The sequence below is a fragment of the Littorina saxatilis genome, linkage group LG1 (genome assembly GCF_037325665.1).
Source record: "Littorina saxatilis isolate snail1 linkage group LG1, US_GU_Lsax_2.0, whole genome shotgun sequence".
NCBI lineage: Eukaryota > Metazoa > Mollusca > Gastropoda > Littorinimorpha > Littorinidae > Littorina > Littorina saxatilis.
This window is the reverse complement of record NC_090245.1, coordinates 82,961,795-82,982,792: the sequence shown is the minus strand read 5'-3', so window position 1 is coordinate 82,982,792 and position 20,998 is coordinate 82,961,795. Positions and strand designations below refer to the sequence as shown.

Below are 20,998 nucleotides of genomic sequence, written 5' to 3'. Positions count from 1 at the left end.
ATCAATTTTTGTAAAGATTTTAGTCAAGCAGAATGTAAGAACTGTTAAGTCCTTTGTACTGGAAACTTGCATTCTCCCAGTAAGGTCATACATTGTACTACGTTGCAAGCCCCTGGAGCAAATTTTTGATTAGTGCTTTTGTGAACAAGAAACAAGTGACAAGTGGCTCTATTCCCTCTCCCCCCTTTCCCCGTTGCGATATAACCTTCGTGGTTGAAAACGACGTTAAACACCAAATAAAGAAAGAAAGAAAGATGTGTGGGTCGTGCTGATAGACGTTATGTGCGGAACAGTGACTGTGTGCATACATGTTTTCTGCGGGAGGGGGAGGAGGGCGTGTAGTATGTGTGGTTGTGCATTTAAGCATGTTCAGAGAGGGTTATAATTTTGCGAAATTCAGCATGTGCTTAACAGGGTAGTGTTGTTGTAGATTGTGGTGTTGTTGTGTCTGTGTCTGATCAGCATGCTTTGTCTGAAGTTCACTAAGCGGACTGTATCATGTGTTATACAGTACTGTGAAGTTCCTCAGTCTACAAGACTTGGGTTAAGTTCCATTTTCATAATCACAAGGACTGTGTCTTGTCGTTATTGCATGAAGAGTGTGCCTAATGTGTCAGCTTTTGAGCTGCAACCTGAATGTTTCGCTCAGGTTTCAGTGAGAAAGGAGATATTGATTCCCTGTTTCCCTCAATTTCCTACGGCCTACTTAAAAATCTGATGCAATAATGATCGTACTTCGTGTCTGGTTTCATCACTGTAATTATAACAACTGTAGCAATTGTCTGAAAAAATTAAGTCTGTTATTTTTGTGTGAATAGTTCTGCTATATGCATGGTACCTATTCTTTGAAACCTCTGTTAGGCAAGAAAATAATCATTGCCCATCAGTTTTACATGCCAACTTTACATGAGAATCATGTTAACTTTGAAACTATTTCAAGTTCAAGATAAGAGAATTATTTCCCAAATGATTCTATAAGCCTCAATAGCAAAGCGCATTTATGGAGCTTTTGAATTTGTTCTTATGGATTAGTCATTCTTGTTCATCAAAAATGTCCCATTTACCGAAGGTTTCAAAATAATCATAATTAAAATACATTTTTTGGACCAGTGTGTTTGTTATTGGTTAGATCAATGGACAAGTCATATTTAGTTGCTTTGCCAGACAGTTAAGCTAATCACCAGTTTTACTGACATTCTGCCATCACAGAATATTTTAAAGCTTGAAATTTTTGTCAGCTGCAAGCTTTAAACCTTCCACATTTGCTGTGACTTGAAATAGTTTAATGTTTTTATATGTTCGTGGTGTTCAATGGTCATGTTGTCTGCCACAACATGACATTTGGAAATTGGGATAATTAAGTATTGTAATTCAATCAAGTTGGCGTTTTAATGAAACAGATCCTGTGATTGGTCAGAATGCCCCGGCCAACTCATTAAAAATTACCGGTCATTAATTGTCGATAACCACTCGCTAAAAAAGCCATTAACCACCTGCTGGTGAGGCGCATTGATACAACCTCAACTAGTCTCGGTTAGCTTTGAGGGTCATTTTACAAGTAGGAAATATGAAGGCCAACGAAATACCGAGACCATAAGGTATGCGAAGTGATGACGTCGAATACGTGACGTAAGTTGATGCATGAATTCTTCCGGACTACGTCAGTCAATTCCAAAGATCGCTTTTGTGATAAAAAGAGTTTGTTTTAGAGTTTGCTGTCCAGAAACCCGTCAAAAAAGAAGGGAAAATGTATGTGAAAGAAAACAAAACAGGAGCAGTCAGTGATCAGATTGCGAAATGACATATTTCTTGGGACTTGACCCTTGCAGGTAGGTGGACTGAAAGTAGTGTGTGAACAGAACAGAACCAATTCTGTCTGTTTACCATTGCATGAAAGCAGGAAAGAGATCGTCGTCAGATTGAATTACAATAACATTAACATGCTTCCATTTGAAACTTCTCGGTCTTCATCGTGGATTGACGCCCTCCCAAAGTCTAATTTCGCTCCGTCGGGCTTCAATTAGCTTTGGTCGGGCATCAATCCACGAAGACGATCTCAAAGTTTCAAATGGAAGCATGTTAATGTGTAATTATTGTATTGCATTGACTGCAGCGGATTGTGTGTGTAAACACTTCTAATAGTCTTGGCAGGATTATATCCCATTTGAGGGAGAAAAGGTATAATACTACTTTCCATTCTGTGTGTTCCTGAATTGAGTGAGATAAACAGGGGAAGAATGGCAAGTGCATTATGATTCATCAGTATCATATTTGTGCTTAAGTTCACAGTTGTGCAAGAGAATAAAATCATGTACCTCTCATTTGCTCTCACAGTTGTATGCATATTGCATTGGAAATAAAAACAGAACATTCTTTTTCTTTAACATTATTGAAACTGTATGTGCATGACAGTCTTTATGAAGTATCTATATATATATACGACTAGTGTCTGTATATCTGTGCGCGATGCAAGGCCAAAGTTCTCGATGGATCTGCTTCAAATTTGGTGGGCTTATTCAGAGAGACCCCGGACACAACCTCATCGATGAGATATTTCAACACGTGCTCTCAGCGCGCAGCGCTGAACCGATTTTGGTTTTTCTCTGGATCCATTCCCAGTAACTCTTCCTTATCTTCTCCAGTGTTTTCAGCGTTTATCTCCCTTCCTTCGTGAGGCATCAATCCATATTCCCGTTACTACGTTACTATTTTTAGAATGTCACGATTGCACCCGTAAGTTGTCCTTACTGTAAAAGTGAAAAGGTCGAATCAATTTATTGCTACGCAAAATATACACTGTCATCTATCTCTATATATTTATAGATATAGATATACATATATATATACGGCTTCTCTGTGTGTGTGTGTGTTTGTGTGTGTGTGTGGGCAACACCTGTGGATTGTAGAGTTCTGTTTGTGATGTGGTCTAGCGGCTTTGGTATGTCAGTATGTTCAGGCCTTCCTTCGAGAAGCCATAACAGTTATTCTCAATCCCGTTTGAGTGGACTTCGCCTTCAAAGGTGATTGTGGTGTTTTGGCACTCGGTTACATATGGCGTCGTCGACAGCGATGACATGAAATGTTCAGGCCACTGAATCATTTTCGTGCTGTTCCCATTCCACCAAGTTCATTCAAAGGGGGTCGAGTGTGACAGGGAGACTACCGTCGCCCTTCACAGCAGACTCTGCAGAGTTGTTCGCCTTAGAAGTTGTGGGCTTTCCTTGCATGTACCCGTAAGTTGTCCTTACTGTAAAAGTGAAAAGGTCGAATCAATTTATAGCCACGCGAAAAATACACTGTCATCTATCTCTATATATATATAGATATAGATATAGAAGTTGTGGGCTTTCCTTGCATGTACCCTTAAGTTGTCCTCACTGTAAAAGTGCAAAGGTCGAATCTATTTATCGAAAAATCCACTGTCATCTATCTCTATATATTTATATATATAGATAGATATATACGGCTTCTGTGTCTGTGTCTATGTGTGTGTGTGTGTGTGTGTGTGTGTGTGGAGGCAACACCTGTGGATTGTAGAGTTCTGTTTGTGATGGGGTCTGGCGGCTTTTGTCTGTCTGTATGTTCTGGCATTTGAGAAGCCATAACAGATAATATAGGGCTAAGAAATAAGCTCTAAAATTCTCAATCCCGTTTGACAGGACTTCGCCTTCAAAGGTGATTGTGGTGAACCGCCACGCTGTCTGTCTCTGTCTCGCGATTCACCCCGGCTGGGTATTCCTCTAGTATATTATATACTAGATGAATACCCGCTTCGCCGGGTACGGCTGCGCCGGGAAGAAGTCGATCCAAATACCCGGCTGCGCTGGGGACCCGGCTATGCTCACCGCACGGAGGAAGGGAGATAATCGCGGCTAAAAACACTGGAGAAGATAAGGAAGAGTTACTGGTAGTGGATCCAGAAAACAAAAATCGGTTCAGCACAAAAAACAAAATCGGTTCAGCGCTGCGCGCTGAAAGCACGTGTTGAAATATCTCATCGACCAGGTTGTGTCCCGGGTGTACCTGAATATGCCCACCAAATTTGAAGCAGATCCATCGAGAACTTTGGCCGTGCATCGCGCACAGACACACAGACACACAGACACTAGTCGTATATATATATATATATATTATGTTGTTTTTTTCCTCTCCAGAATCTTGCAAATTAACATAATCAGGTTTAATGATTTGATCATAAACTCAAACCTTAGAGAGAAGGCAGTATACTTAAATCTAGGAACTATAATAACTTGTAGGTGTTGCATGTTGTCATTTGTGTAAATCTCATATTGCATTTTCAGCACCACTTTATTGCCTGTTTTATGAAAGGTTTGTCTTACCCCAACCTCCATTTTCATCCTTACAGCTACACACTGCTTTGTATCTTTTTTGTATTCGTCCAAAGTGTACCATTTGAGAATTCTCATAACATAGTGTTGTACATATAATGTCAGGTGCTAAGTACACATAACTTAGAGATGATATCTGACACAATTAACATAAAGAGTGATGTTTATCAATTTTTCCAAAAACTGTCAAAAGATAAAGAGAAACGTTCAGTTTACCCCAAAACTGCCCTGGATTTTTTCTTGCATGTCAAATTTCAGTATGCTCTTATTTATTTAATTTGCTCTCGCAGGTGTATTTAAATAATAGAGTAGAACTCACTGTTTAATAAAGCAACAATCGTGTTGTTGTTAAATGAGGTCTTGAAAGGGAAAGAGGTTTACAGAAATCTCTGGAGGTAATGAACAAAACAGACCGGCACGGTTGGCCTAGTGGTATTAGGCGTCCGCCCCGTGATCGGGAGGTCGTGGGTTCGAACCCCGGCCGGGTCATACCTAAGACTTTAAAATTGGCAATCTAGTGGCTGCTCCGCCTGGCGTCTGGCATTATGGGGTTAGTGCTAGGACTGGTTGGTCCGGTGTCAAAATAATGTGACTGGGTGAGACATGAAGCCTGTGCTGCGACTTCTGTCTTGTGTGTGGCGCACGTTATATGTCAAAGCAGCACCGCCCTGATATGGCCCTTCGTGGTCGGCTGGGCGTTAAGCAAACAAACAAACAAATGAACAGAACATTTTCCAAAAAAGTATGGTATTTGAAAAGGAGGAGGTCTTAAAGATGCAGTGCAGGTCACAGCGTTGCTTGAGCAATGATTTGTCATTTTGTCGCAGATTAGGATATAAACAGTAAAAATCTGTACACAACTATCTCACAGATGACTTCGCATACCTTTTGTGTAAAGTGCCAGACAAATGAAACTTTATGCGGTTTGTACGTTCGCATTTTCCCCCATAATGTAATATTTCCCGTGATCATGTTCTTGGGCTCAAGGATGTGTGCGGTATGCCAAAATGGACCCAAATAGTTTTACAGTTTATTATGTAGTTAAACACAATGTCTTGACGTAAAGCACCCAAGATAGAAAGAATTCTCCCCCTCACCGATGTTTACAGACTTCCATGTAGGCTTTTGATGTAATTAGTTGAAGTGCGGGACCCAATGTGAGCCTGATCGAGGACCACGCTTTGTAGTTCCTGCCCAGACAATGATACAATTACCCCCCGCGGGGTAGGGGGAAGAATTTACCCAATGCTCCCCAGCATGTCGTAAGAGGCGACTAACGGATTCTGTTTCTCCTTTTACCCTTGTTAAGTGTTTCTTGTATAGAATATAGTCAATGTTTGTAAAGATTTTAGGTCATATATTGTACTACGTTGCAAGCCCCTGGACCAATTTTTTGATTAGTGCTTTTGTGAACAAGAAACAATTAACAAGTGGCTCTATCCCATCTCCCCCCTTTCCCCGTCGCGATATAACCTTGAACGGTTGAAAACGACGTTAAACACCAAATAAAGAAAGAAAGAATGATACAATTCGTAAAACATATTCGCTGTTTTTGACTCCTTGTAAGAAGGTCAATGGACGCCTTAGGCATGACTAAAAGTAAAAGCCTGTGCACCTGGAAGTGTCAAGCACAGTAACTTTAAGACAGGAAATATTAAAAGGGGGGTTCCTCAGTACTTTTCTTCATTAAACCTCAGCAGTAACATAGATGACTTACTCAGTTTGGGTGTAGCTGCTGTGAGCGGGAGGTGAAGGCATCTTGTTGAAAATCAGTCTTGCACAGGCCTATAATGGTGTCGATTCCCTGATTCAACAAGGGATATATCTAGCATATGATTTCAAGAATGCATTTATTTCCCAGACTCTACTTTCAGTGCAGGTTTTATGTTACATACTGGTTGGACACCCCAAATGCAGATATATATTTGAACTTGTAGAAAAAAAGTCCAAGTTCACATAACACAGGCTTGGAAAACACAAGCATGCATGATTGAGTGCACACACACACACACACACACACACACACACCCCACACACACACACACACACACACACACACACATGTACACACACATTCAGCCCTGAAAGGAAAAGAAGCATGCAGCCATAAAGCAACATGTGCATGGTCTTCCCTGTCTATTCCAACAGGCAACTAAGGCTGGTCGCCGAGCGTTAGTCAACGGGTCTCGCATTGAGGATGACATGACCCACAGCGCCGACGTCAGTGGGGAGTCTGATACGACAGAAGATGAGGACATGGGAGTACCAACAGATCCCAGCCTCTTGATGGATCCCAGCCTGTCCTCAATGGCTAGTCGGACCAGTGACGGGGGTGGACGAGACTCCAGGAATGACCAGCAGCCTGACAAAGTGCCTGGACTCTTCTTATTACGATGTGAGTTTGTGGATTTTGTTGGTTGGTTAGTTCCAGTTTGATACAGGTTCATAGGTGGATTTTTGTGAGGCAGTGGCCATCTCCAGAATTCGCCCTCCTGAAATTGACGTACATCACATACTGAAAGAAGAGTTAATATTTTGAGATTACTTCAATGTGACGGCAAACCTCATGTGGCCTGTTCTGGAGATTGCTGAAGCCGTATCAGTGTAATTAATGACTGTCATTTTGTACGTGCTATGTTCAGTTTCTCTGTGCATGTTGATTTCTGTTACAGGTCACAATTAGTGTATGTGGGGGGGGGGGGGGGGGGGGGGGGGGGCATGCACTTAAGCTTGCACATACTCATCCATACATGAACACACACACTATGGTTGTATCAGCCATTTTATTATTCGTAAGAAGCACATACAGCTTGGCTCCCACAAAAGCTTGTCACTCATTTATGGTTGCCAATCAATCTTGGCATATGAACACATTGATTTAGTTATATCTGCAGGGGAAAAAAAGTTGTCATCAAAAACGGGAATGGGGATTTTGCTGCCAGTACTTTCAGATTTTTTGTTAATGTAAAATGCCAGACACTTCCAGGTAGTTTCACTTCTATCACACACACACAGGCACACACACACACACACACACACACACACACACACACACACACACACACACACACACACACACACACACACACAGGCACATACACACACACGCACACACACACACACACACACACACACACACACACACACACACACGCACACACACACAGGCACACACACACACACACACGCATGCTTGTACACTCAAAGAACACACACACTGTAACTGTACAAGGATGTGAGCTACACAGAGTTTAAGTTGTGTTAAAAAAAAAGTCTTGTTCTTGGGTGTGAATTGTTCCCTGGGGTGTTAATTGTTTTCTCATTTGCGTAGTGTGATGCTTTGCTTTTCATGAACTGTGGAGAACAGTGGAAAGGTACTCATGCTTTTTCTGCTTTCTCTATTTCAGGCATAGACTGCCGGAAGATGTTTGTGGCATTATCAAATTTTGCAGTCAAAATTCAAAAGTAAGTGATTGTCTTTCATATACATGTGTGTGTGTTTGTGTGTGTGTTTGAGTGTGTGTCTGTCTGTCTGTCTGCATTTGCTTCCATTTGTATTCAGTTAGTAACTTTAGAAGAAAAATGTCAACACAATTCACTAATTAGGAAGAACATATTCTGAAATTATTTCTTGATAGTAAAGAATGGAATATTTTAATTCTCTTTTTCTGTTCTTCTCGCCTTTTTCTAAAAAAAATTCTTTTCGATACACTGGTCCTGGCGATTTTTGAAATTGTGAAATGTGTACATAGGTTTGATGGTGTTTTTGGTCGTTTACAGAGCTCCAAGGACCAACTTACTTCTGGCAATATGCAGCATATTGTAAGTGTCACACACACACACACACACACACACACACTCACACTCACACACACACACACACACACACACACATACACACTGACACACAGACAGAGCTGAGTAGCAAGGGGAAAGAATGTTCCAGAGTGGAGAAACTTGTTCCAATTAGTTCCAGTCATTAAATAAAGACTGAGGATCCAATGGTTGGCAGTAACAAACCATTTATGACAGGAGATGGCAAATATGTTGAACTAGAGACTGCAAGTTAGGACTGGACTTAGAAGGGGAAAAAATTAAATATATTTACTGACCCAAAACATTAGCAGGTAAAGTAAACTGTTTTTACTGTTTCAATTAGTTCCATTCATTAGATAAAGATTGAGGATCCAAAGGTTGGCAGTAACAAACCATTTATGACGGGAGATGGCAAATATGTTGAACTAGAGATTGCTAGTTAGGACTAAAATTAGAAGGGGAAAAAATTAAATATAATATACTGAACCAAAGCATAAGCAGGTAAAGTAAACTGTTTTTACTGATGAAGACATAACGTTGACACTGGTTTATATTTGTGTTTTGTATGCGTTTACATTTCTGGTGAGCGCAGTAGTTAACCTGCAATAAAAGGACACCCTTGGTACCAGATAAAACTGTCCCTGCATTGCAGGTGTCCTGTAATAATGACAGGTGTATTTAGATCAAGATACTAAACAAAGGGAATGCAGAAGGTGTCCTTTATTAGGAGGTGTCCTTTCATCACAGGGGTCTCACATCACAGTTACCACTGCACATTTTTATTGTTTTCTTATCATATCATTCTGCCAAGTAACAGTGGATACTGACAGGTTATTTGTAAGTTCACTTCTTGCCCACAGGGTGGTATTCCTGTTGCTGTCGGCAATGGGACTGACCTACAAGATTCTCCTCCTGCAGACACGGCTGGAGATGAGTCATCTGTGGACTCCGGGCAGGCAGCACAGCTTCAGGTAACTAATGGCAACCACATCCTTCCGGCATCAAGACAAGCTGGATAGAAAAATTAATCTTTCAACAACAAAAAGACAAGGAAAATCGATCATCATATAATCAATCAGTCATTAAGTAAATCAATAACTCCTAAGAACTGTTTAATGGATGGACTGACTAGCATATTATTTACGGCATCTTTTGTGCCTGATAGTCGTAGAAGAGGCGTTGATTTTTTTGTCATTCATATCAAAGTCATATAAACTTGATTGACCAACTGTTTTTGTGGTGTTGTTTTTGCAGGGAACAGACGCTTGGCAGCATCTACACACTGCAGTCACAGACTCACATGGCCACAATACACCAGCTGCATGATGTGTTAAAAGCCAACATTCAGATCCTGCAACAGGTAACTGATGCACTTTTCATCTGCACATCGGGCGGGGATGTAGCTCAGTCGGTAGCGCGCTGGATTTGTATCCAGTTGGCCGCTGTCAGCGTGAGTTCGTCCCCACGTTCGGCGAGAGATTTATTTCTCAGAGTTAACTTTGTGTGCAGACTCTCCTCGGTGTCTGAACACCCCCGTGTGTACACGCAAGCACAAGACCAAGTGCGCACGAAAAAGATCCTGTAATCCATGTCAGAGTTCGGTGGGTTATAGAAACACGAAAATACCCAGCATGCTTCCTCCGAAAGCGGCGTATGGCTGCCTAAATGGCGGGGTAAAAACGGTCATACACGTAAAAGCCGTGGGAGTTTCAGCCCATGAACGAACAAACAAACAAACAATGTGCACATTTTGTGTGTTCTTGTATTACAGTTGAACCCCCTTTTAAGACTCCCCCGTTTTAAGACTCCCTCTCTTTTACGACCTTGCTTTTTCACATTGTCTGTTCATAACCTTTGCAAATGAACGCCCATTTTAAGACTCCCTCTCTTTTACGACCTTGCTTTTTCACATTTTCTGTTCATAACCTTTGTAAATGTACCCCCATTTTAAGACTCCCTCCTTTTTAAGACCTGATTTGTTCAGGTTTTCGGAGGTCTTAAAAGGGGAGTTCCACTGTACTATGTGCTGACCTTGCTGATTTTTCTTAAGAGTTTATATGAGATCCTCTTCCTACAAGAACCTGTGTAATTGCTAATCAAAAAAGAATATTCCCAAACAAATATCCTGTTGACTAATAGTCAGTCAGATGGCTTCTGTTGTTTTGCTAAGTGGCATACATTATTGTTCAAGCTTCAAATCAAAGTGTGTGTGTGTGCATGCGTGTGTGTCGTGCGTGCATGTGTGTAGAGAATAATAATTATAACCTTCCTGTTCCATAGCTACTTCACAGAAAATAATAAGACAGTTAATATTATTTGTGTGTCTGTTTTGCAGGTGCACCAGTCATTGAAATCTCTACAGGTTTATACTGCCTCTGAAGACTGCCCAACTGCAAAATAAAACGGCATATTGACCTCTTTGCTGCCTCTTCTTTCACCTGAGGAGTGGCTTTACCAGCCTGAATAAGACTGGCGGACTCAAATGGAGACCATTCAGAGGCCATTTGTGCCTCTTTTGTTTTCTACAGATTGCATTCATCTGCAAGGTGTGCCGGTTAGTTGGTTGTATCGAAACTTCTGTGATCTTATTATTATTGCTAGTCCTTTCTGAAATCAAAGGTAAAAGGGATGTGTTTTTGGAAAGGTGTGTGTGTGTGTGTGTGTGTGTGTGTGTGTGTGTGTGTGTGTGTGTGTGTGTGTGTGAGAGGGTTGTGATTGAGTGTGTTAGTGTAATATATAGAAGGTGAACGTGAAACCTGGACTGCTTTCTTCAGCATCTTTGTGTGTACAGTCTCTTGCTCAGATGCTTGATGTGAACACTCAGAAATATCCTCAAAGCCTTGCATTTAATTTCTGAATGTCACTGTGACATTAAAGCGCTCACTGAAATTGCTGATTTGAGTGTTCATGTTGACTGTTCAGCAGATGTACCAATTTGTTACTGAATGACCTAGCAGCCGTGTGCAAAGCGCTGCGGGCTTTTACTTTGTCCTGCACCAGTACAGCCCAAACGGTTCTCTGTTTGTGCAGAAATAAACAAGATTTTATGTCCTTAACAAAACAAAACAAACATCAAAGAAATTGTAAAAGATTATTCTTCAGGCCACATTTGTCAATTTTATCATTTGTAATTTTGACTTTAATTTTTGGTCACATAGAAAGATTTGTGCACATATTTCAAGTTGTTATCAAACTCTGAAAGGGAATACACTGTCTCTGTTTTTTTGTAAAAAGTTTATGCTTACTATATCTTCAGCTTTAGATTTTGTAAACCCTGCCTGTTCGCCATTCCCTGGAGAAATCAGTGTAAGGTAGCACAGCCAAAACTGTGTTGAAGATAAAGATTATCATTCTTAGATTGGCTTTAAATTGTCAGCTTTCTGCACGAAAAGGCTTGAAACTTGTGATGACTGTGTCAGCATATCAGCTGATTTAAGTTAGTTCGTAAAGCTGACCTGGACTGGCTGAAACAAAATGAATCTGTGATAACGAAACATGAAGATGGGTGTGGTTTTTCTGTGCACAAAGTACGTGCATGTATTTCAAACCTCCTGACTGGTTTTCCTACTTGTTATTTACTCCTTGAAGCATATGTGAAGAAGTGTCCCTTTTTGTCAGTCTGTATTTTATGAAAATGTTATTGTTGTTGCTGATTGAATTTAACTTTGTTGTAGTGTTGTGCAAGGTTTGTGATGAGGGAGAGTGTGTGTGTGTGTGTGTGTGTGTGTGTGTGTGTGTGTGTGTGTGTGTGTGTGTGTGTGTGTGTGTGTTCAACATATAATGTAATTTCCAGGATTTTGCATTTGCTGCATTTAAGTCAGTATGTTAACAGTCTGGATGTCCTTATAAAAAGTTGTAAATAGATATGTTATCGTCTACAAATCATCCTGATTTCATGTCAGATGTAAGTTCTGTAATCTAGAGTTTGTGTTTTTCAGGGGAGACAAAAAGTGTCCTTGAGTAGTAACATTAGGGCCGAGGAAAAAACATATAATTCACATAGCAATCAAAATCAGCCTTTGGTCACATATTTTTGTTGCGCGGTAGAATATAGGGTTTATTATGTTTCACATATGTTTAGACACAGAACAAATGGTGTGAATCCAAAACATATTGTTTTGTTTTAAGTGCATATTTGGCATACTTTTTGCCAGTAAAAACATTCCTCCAGGAATTTCAGGTTGCTTTCTTAAGAAAGTCAGAATGGAGGTGGCACTGTCTAGATTAGTCATTGACGTACCCCTGCGATGCACAAAAGCATTCAGGTGTAATTTAAATCTTGAATAGTTTGTTAACACTGCATGAGCACCAGAACACATTCTTTTGTTTCCTTGGGTTACCAGACCTGTTTACCAGTACGATTTGGGCGTATTTTGTACGCCAAATTATTATCGGTACGCAAATACGCGACACACGCACAAAATACGCATAAGAAAAAGTCTAGAATACGTTTTCCGGTGTTGGTGTGCTGATTACGGGATGGTACAACTGATACCGGTTTCGGTCGAAGGGAGATAACCATGACAGCGAGTCTTCAGCTGTGGAAACCTTGCTCAGTTGTTGGCATGTGCGATCGTCTGGACAATCGTGGCAAAATGAAGCAGTAAAATGTGTCAGTTTCGGCTGACTGTACCAATTTAAGTCTAAACAGCAGAAGCAGCAGATTTTCTTGGAGAAATATAAGAAAGAGCCAGGAATTGTGGAGTCTACTCACAGGCGGAAGGTATCGTTCACTGGACCACTGGAAGTAGTGGTCCAGTGAACGATACCTTCCGCCTGTGGTCTACTATGGGAAAAAGTCATGCACACTGCAAGTATTGTAAATCAGATTTCTCCGTTGCCCATGCTGGGAAATATGACATCGAACGAGACTGCATTTCCAAAACACACCTGGACAAGGTTGCTGCAAAGATATCCGCTGAAACTGAGCTGCCAAGGAATTATGAAGTTCATTCCCGCAAAGCATATCCTGCCAAAAGAAAAGGCTGTAGTCCGTGCTGAAGCAAGGTTTTCTGAGATGATTGTAAAAATGAACTTGCCACTGTCAACCGCAGATGTTATTTCACGAACTTCATCTTTTCATTATCAATCTGTTTGGAAGACACTGGTTATAATGCTATAAACTGACAGGTAAATAAAATTGTTTTATCCCTGTTGTATTGGAAGGAGTTAAATTCTGAAGGTGTTCACAAGGCATGCTATTCTTACACAAACACGTTTGCACCCACGCGTACATTTTCCCTAGCCCATATGGCTTTGCTTGCAAAGTACACCAACTTTTTGAAAAATACACTCAACTTTTTGGGAAAGTACTCTTGCCTCGGGTTTAGGATAAACAGGTCTGGGTTACCTCCAACAATAAAAGTAGCACTGTGAAAGTGAAAAAAAAGTATAGGCAAAACTTTGAGAAAAAAATGGAGAGCCCATGATGCTCTATTTTTGGCCTTATACCGGCAAGCAGTATGTATCTATCTATATATATATACGACTTGTGTCTGTCTGTCTGTGTGTGTGTGTGTTCGCGATGCATGGCCAAAGTTCTCGATGGATCTGCTTCAAATTTGGTGGGCATATTCAGGTAGACCCCGGACACGACCTGGTCGATGAGAATTTTCAACACGTGCTCTCAGCGCGCAGCGCTGAACCGATTTTGGTTTTTCTGTTCATCTTCCCAGATCCATTCCCAGTAACTCTTCTTTATCTTCTCCAGTGTTTTGCGTTTATCTCCCTTCCTTCGTGTGGCGTCAATCCATATTCCCGTTACTATTTTTAGAAGGTCACTGTCCACAACGCTCAATCCATATTCCCGTTACTATTTTTAGAAGTTTTCCTTCGTGTGGCGTCAATCGCGTATGGTGCGCGAAGCCGGCGTACATGGCGCCACTCACTCGGCAAAGCCGGGTACCCGGCTTCATTCGGCTCTACTTCTTCCCGGCGAAGCCGGTACCCGGCGAAGCGGGTAATCATCTAGTACTTATATATAGAGAGAAAAATGCAAGCAATGGAGGAGGGTTTGACTACATGTCCATTTGTCCAGACCATGTCTGAAAAGGTATAGAATTTACTTTGTAATCAAAATTAGATGTGTAAAATTCACATTGTAATCAAAATCAGCTTTTAGTCACATATTTTTTGTTGCGCCGTAGAATATAAGGTTTATGACACAGAAGTATTCTGTATCTTTAAGTTTCACATATGTTTAGACACGCACCAAATGGTGTGAATCCAACTTAAGGTGTGTGTGAGAGAGCATATATGCCAGTACAGTACATAGAGTTTTGAAGTGTGCCTCTTTCTTTCTTTTCCTTTGAAACACTTCATTATCTCTGTAATTTTGCAATATTGGATTCACTGCCTTCATTTTGTTTTCATGTCCACATTGAACAGAGGACAGAATCTTTTGAACGAACCTTTTGAAAGCAGCTGTCGGTTGAAAGTATGCCATGTTTAACTCCTTTTACTTGTGTTATATGTGCTTTGTTTGTTTTTTTCAGTAATGAGATATTGTTCTTGTTTTGTTTTTGAGTAATGAGAGTTTAATCAGAACAAGTACTCTTTGGTCTTTTTTAAAATCAAACTACATACCAAAGTTATTTGTTCACCAAATTCAGATATGAAGAGGTTCTTAAGAAATATGTGATTTGGAAGATTTTTTGACAGATTACTGTTGATTTGCAGTATGAAGAGGGACCATGTGTGATATGTATATTTTGAAATGGAAAAATCAAGTAATATTGAAAGAGAAATCAAACTAATGACTTAATTTTCAAACTGATTATATGTTAATCCTTTATTCCAGATGGAAGAATGTACAGTTGCTGATTTTCATCAATCAAGTTTTTTTATGGTGGGATTTTAGTGTTGTATCTTTTATCTTCATTTCATGTGTGTGCTTGGTATTCCCAGAATTGTGATAGTGGGACATCTTCAGCTAGTAATTTGTCAAAGAAACATTCCATTTATATTGTATGCCAAGTACTGTATGTTGAATTAATGTGGTGTTACATTGTCCAGGCATTTAAAAAAGATTGGCTTGTAATCTGGGTTGACCTGAATTAATATGATGTCATAACATTTCACAGATGCACAATATGAAAAAGAAAGTTGTAACATGCATGTGCCTGTTATATTCTGTTTTAGGGCCACCCAAAACTGAGAAAGTCAGATCTTAAAATAGGGGGAAACTTATGGAATCTAAACTGGAGGTAAATTTACAGCGGCTATGAACAGAAAAACTTAGAATACTGGGGGGGGTTTGGAATCTTAAAAGTGTTGTTGCACTGTCCATGGTTGACCCTCCACCACGGAATGAGTCGGATGTCACCTCGCGCGGTTCTCAATCAATCAATATGAGGCTTTTATCGCGCGTATTCCGTGGGTACAGTTCTAAGCGCAGGGATTTTTATTTTTTTAATTTTTGACTCACATGCGAAGCAAAAGTGAGTCTATGTACTCACCCGAGTCGTCCGTCCGTCCGTCCGGAAAACTTTAAGGTTGGATATTTCTTGGACACTATTCAGTCTATCAGTACCAAATTTGGCAAGATGGTGTATGATGACAAGGCCCCAAAAAACACACATAGCATCTTGACCTTGCTTCAAGGTCAAGGTCGCAGGGGCCATAAATGTTGTCTAAAAAACAGCTATTTTTCAAATTTTTCCCATTTTCTCTGAAGTTTTTGAGATTCAATACCTCACCTATATATGATATATAGGGCAAAGTAAGCCCCATCTTTTGATATCAGTTTGGTTTACCTTGCTTCAAGGTCAAGGTCACAGGAGCTCTTCAAAGTTGGATTGTATACATATTTTGAAGTGACCTTGACCCTGAACTATGGAAGATAACTGTTTCAAACTTAAAAATTATGTGGGGCACATGTTATGCTTTCATCATGAGACACATTTGGTCACATATGATCAAGGTCAAGGTCACTTTGACCCTTATGAAATGTGACCAAAATAAGGTGAACCACTAAAAGTGACCATATCTCATGGTAGAAAGAGCCAATAAGCACCATTGTACTTCCTATGTCTTGAATTAACAGCTTTGTGTTGCATGACCTTGGATGACCTTGACCTTGGGTCAAGGTCACATGTATTTTGGTAGGAAAAATGTGTAAAGCAGTTCTTAGTGTATGATGTCATTGCTAGGTTTAGTTATTTGACCTTGACCCTGAAGGTCAAGGTCATGTAAAGGTCAAGGTCAAGCATGTGAGTCGTATGGGCTTTGCCCTTCTTGTTATTTTATGCAATTTATATCGCGCACATATTCAAGGCGCAGGGATTTATTTATGCCGTGTGAGATGGAATTTTTTTACACAATACATCACGTATTCACATCGGCCAGCAGATCGCAGCCATTTCGGCGCATATCCTACTTTTCACGGCCTATTATTCCAAGTCACACGGGTATTTTGGTGGACATTTTTTATCTATGCCTATACAATTTTGCCAGGAAAGACCCTTTTGTCAATCGTGGTATCTTTAACGTGCACACCCCAATGTACATGTGGTGTACACTGTGCTGGGTCTAATAATTATACGTCCGGGGGGTGTCGGGTATCAGTGTGAGGGTCATCTTAATCACAGGCTTATAACTCGAACAGTTTTCGCTCTTTTCTAAAACGGTTTTCACCATTGGATGGAGCATAACAAACTCTTTAAGAAAATGTAAAAAAAAAATTTTTAAATCATGCAAAGGTGACATGCAACTCATTCCGTGGTGGAGGGTTACATAATATGGTGTAGTCTGCCACTAAAAATGTAGAGTACAGCAGATCTTCTGGTAGCATACCGATGCAGATTACAATGTGTATATAATAGAACACAAGCCAACCTGTGTTTCCTACCTCAAAATGTCAGATCAGTGCATATTATTCTCATTGGTTCTGCCAATGTGAATGATCTGTCAACCAAAATGTGGATCTCGTTATCGTCTGTGCAATGATGGCACAAATGTCAACTGTGTGTTTTAGTTTTCCGTAACAGCAGAAAATCCTGCAAAGTTATGCAGATATGTGGGATGAAATTGTTTGATAAATATACTGCTAAATTTTGTGTGTGGAAAGTTTCTGGCATTCTGTGACAATCATCTGAGTTTTGTACCCCCCGCGGGTTAGGGGGAAGAATTTACCCGATGCTCCTCAGCATGTCGTAAGAGGCGACTAACGGATTCTGTTTCTCCTTTTACCCTTGTTAAGTGTTTCTTGTATAGAATATAGTCAATGTTTGTAAAGATTTTAGTCAAGCAGTATGTAAGAAATGTTAAGTCCTTTGTACTGGAAACTTGCATTCTCCCAGCAAGGTAATATATTGTACTACGTTGCAAGCCCCTGGAGCAATTTTTTGATTAGTGCTTTTGTGAACAAGAAACAATTAACAAGTGGCTCTATCCCATCTCCCCCCCTTTCCCCGTCGCGATATAACCTTCGTGGTTGAAAACGACGTTAAACACCAAATAAAGAAAAGATCTGAGTTTTGTTTGTTTTCACAGAAGTTTGTTGCTCATATCTGCTACTTCTGTTATTATCGTTCTTTTGTTGTTTGGAGGACTCGGTGTACTTTCCCATTCAGCAGGTGTTTTTTGACTCACATGCGAAGCAAAAGTGAGTCTATGTACTCACCCGAGTCGTCCGTCCGTCCGTCCGTCCGTCCGTCCGGACGTCCGTCCGGACGTCCGTCCGGAAAACTTTAACGTTGGATATTTCTTGGACACTATTCAGTCTATCAGTACCAAATTTGGCAAGATGGTGTATGATGACAAGGCCCCAAAAAACATACATAGCATCTTGACCTTGCTTCAAGGTCAAGGTCGCAGGGGCCATAAATGTTGTCTAAAAAACAGCTATTTTTCACATTTTTCCCATTTTTTCTGAAGTTTTTGAGATTGAATACCTCACCTATATATGATATATAGGGCAAAGTAAGCCCCATCTTTTGATACCAGTTTGGTTTACCTTGCTTCAAGGTCAAGGTCACAGGAGCTCTTCAAAGTTGGATTGTATACATATTTTGAAGTGACCTTGACCCTGAACTATGGAAGATAACTGTTTCAAACTTAAAAATTATGTGGGGCACATGTTATGCTTTCATCATGAGACACATTTGGTCACATATGATCAAGGTCAAGGTCACTTTGACCCTTATGAAATGTGACCAAAATAAGGTAGTGAACCACTAAAAGTGACCATATCTCATGGTAGAAAGAGCCAATAAGCACCATTGTACTTCCTATGTCTTGAATTAACAGCTTTGTGTTGCATGACCTTGGATGTCCTTGACCTTGGGTCAAGGTCACATGTATTTTGGTAGGAAAAATGTGTAAAGCAGTTCTTAGTGTATGATGTCATTGCTAGGTTTAGTTATTTGACCTTCATGTCAAGGTCAAGCATGTGAGTCGTATGGGCTTTGCCCTTCTTTTTTTATTGTAAGGCACATCCTTAAAAACAGAGGTAAAAAAAAGAATCTTTATAATCTACTGAGAATGTATATATAAATGTGTCATTTATGGGGTGGGGGAGGTTGCATGTTTTTGCTTGATTTTCTGTTTAAGCTAGATTCTGATTGTTAAAAAATGTTGGCCTCACTGGACCAGCTTTTTATGCCTTCATTTTTTTTTTTTAATTACATGTATGTCTTTATGTTTGTGCTAAAAAGTGTCATCACTGATTAACAATCGGGTCTCCCTGTGCATTTGAATCTCAAGGGAGGAAATCAGTATATTTCTGTACAGAAATAATAGGTAAATTGATTCCTTTCCTGTCCTCACCTATTTTTGTTCTGTCCTCACTTACCGTAATTGCTCTGTACTAACATTATCTTGATCGCTGTTTTGTCCATACATTGAGAAAGGAAACAAAATTGAATGCGTCCTGAATAGTCAAATGGGTTGAAGGTAGGTATGAAGAAAAAACCTTCTGTTTTATAAGTCGGACATTAAAAGAATATATGATAGACCAAAAACATTGCCTCTAATCGTTCCAAGAGATATCCAGTTCGGGTTGGGAGTTGTAACTGTCACCACACGCTAGGAATACCTTACGATAAGAGTTTGAGCGCTCTATTATTGAAATTTCAAGCGGCTGTGATTAGGGTAGCATTTCCTGACTGGAATTTAATTTTTCACTTCTTTCAGCTAAGCCTCCATTTTGATTTCGTCCCACTCTTCACCCCTGAGAGGAATGCGTTTTCATACGCTGTTGCTGAAGGTTACAGATTTGAAATCACCCAAAGAGCTACAGAGATTGGTTTGGGGGTTGAATAGATCTCAACACACACGAGGAGTAGCGTTTGAGTTTTCCATTTTACAGATGTAAATGCTGTGTTCCGTAGTCTTTCCATACCATGTATATTGTCCAATGGACAGTGTGTTTAATGTTTACGCTATGCGTTTTAGCCCGGTACAGCACAGCATTTACATGGGTTTGCTAGATTGCAGGTTTGATTTCCTGAATCCACTGGTTTCTATCTGCTTTGGTGAATGCGTACCCATCAGGACTAAATAAAGTATGATGACCAATGGGAATTGGGACTCCTAACACACCAGAGTGGAAGAAGAAAACCGCTCACCGATTTAAATTCATTTAATTATTTACCATAGTTAGGAAGCATTTCTGAGCAAATTATTACAGGGGTATTAAATTACAGCACAGCTAATGCCCCTTGAACTTTTTAAGGTCCAATTGGACAAAACTTCCCCATAATGATCCCTTAGATTGTATACTTCTAACTAGGGAAAGTTTGCAACCAGCATTACCCATATCGCCATTCCAGTCCACAAACACATGCACACACGTACACACACACACACACACACACACACACACACACACACTTACTCAGGGGATCAGGTTTTAAGACCGCCCTGGATTTTGTCAGATTTGGATTATTTTTTGTGTACTTCTGTTGTTGCTTGGATCCCCTTTTCTTATTTTTAAAGACATATATCTAGAATACAAAATGTATTAATTTATAATAACAACCAGTGTAAAAACACCAAATGCAATATCTGAGTGAGTGAAGTGTTTCTTGTATAGAATATAGTCAATGTTTGTTAAGATTTTAGTCAAGCAGTATGTAAGAAATGTTAAGTCCTTTGTACTGGAAACTTGCATTCTCCCAGTAAGGTAATATATTGTACTACCTTGCAAGCCCCTGGAGCAGTGTTTTGATTAGTGCTTGTGTGAACAAGAAACAATTAACAAGTGGCTCGATCTATCCCATCTCCCCCCCTTTCCCGGTCGCGATATAACCTTCGTGGTTGAAAACGACGTTAAACACCAAATAAAGAAAGAAAGAAACATTAGGTAGATTTTTATTCTCTTTTTTTTTTCTTTTGTGTTTTGTTGTTGTTGACAATGTTCAACAACATTCAGGGAATTCTCACTGACAGCATTTATTGTGTTTGAATCAAGGGATATTCACACAAGTGTATTTCTGATATTCACTTCAAATAGTATTTCATTTCTTTGATATGCTTGTAGTTTCTCGAGAGAGTGAGGTGATTAGAGCAAGGTCATCCTGTTAAGTTTGATTTGTGTAACAAATAAGAATATCAATGCCTCCACTCCAAGCAGTTCTCACTCCCTTGATTAAGGCAAAAGATTGTGTTGTTTTGATCATCGTTCTTTGTGATTTTTGTTGTTCCTGTGTGATACTTCTGTGACTCGTCATATCTCATGAGGATGTGAAATACACTATTTATTGAACTTAATATGTACAGTGTTTGCGAGTGATAAACTGATCATGTGATATGAGTGAAGATGTGACCGTTCTTGTCTCTTGAACATACTGACATTGCTTCTTCGAGTAAAAGTGAATACTTCATGGTGTAAA

At 40.0% G+C, this 20,998-nt stretch overlaps 1 protein-coding gene across 2 annotated transcripts in view; it reads left to right on the top strand.

The window, feature by feature from the left end:
- The window catches only part of LOC138981716 (GRAM domain-containing protein 2B-like), a 126,829-nt gene extending 105,831 nt beyond the window's left edge, over positions 1 to 20,998 (top strand). For both annotated transcript variants that reach the window (XM_070354767.1, XM_070354778.1), the window contains 6 exons: positions 6,498 to 6,744; positions 7,757 to 7,814; positions 8,130 to 8,171; positions 9,026 to 9,136; positions 9,420 to 9,525; positions 10,501 to 20,998. In XM_070354767.1, the coding sequence (XP_070210868.1) occupies positions 6,498 to 6,744; positions 7,757 to 7,814; positions 8,130 to 8,171; positions 9,026 to 9,136; positions 9,420 to 9,525; positions 10,501 to 10,566 (630 nt within the window). In that variant the 3' untranslated portion in view covers positions 10,567 to 20,998. The remainder of the gene's footprint in view (positions 1 to 6,497; positions 6,745 to 7,756; positions 7,815 to 8,129; positions 8,172 to 9,025; positions 9,137 to 9,419; positions 9,526 to 10,500) is intronic.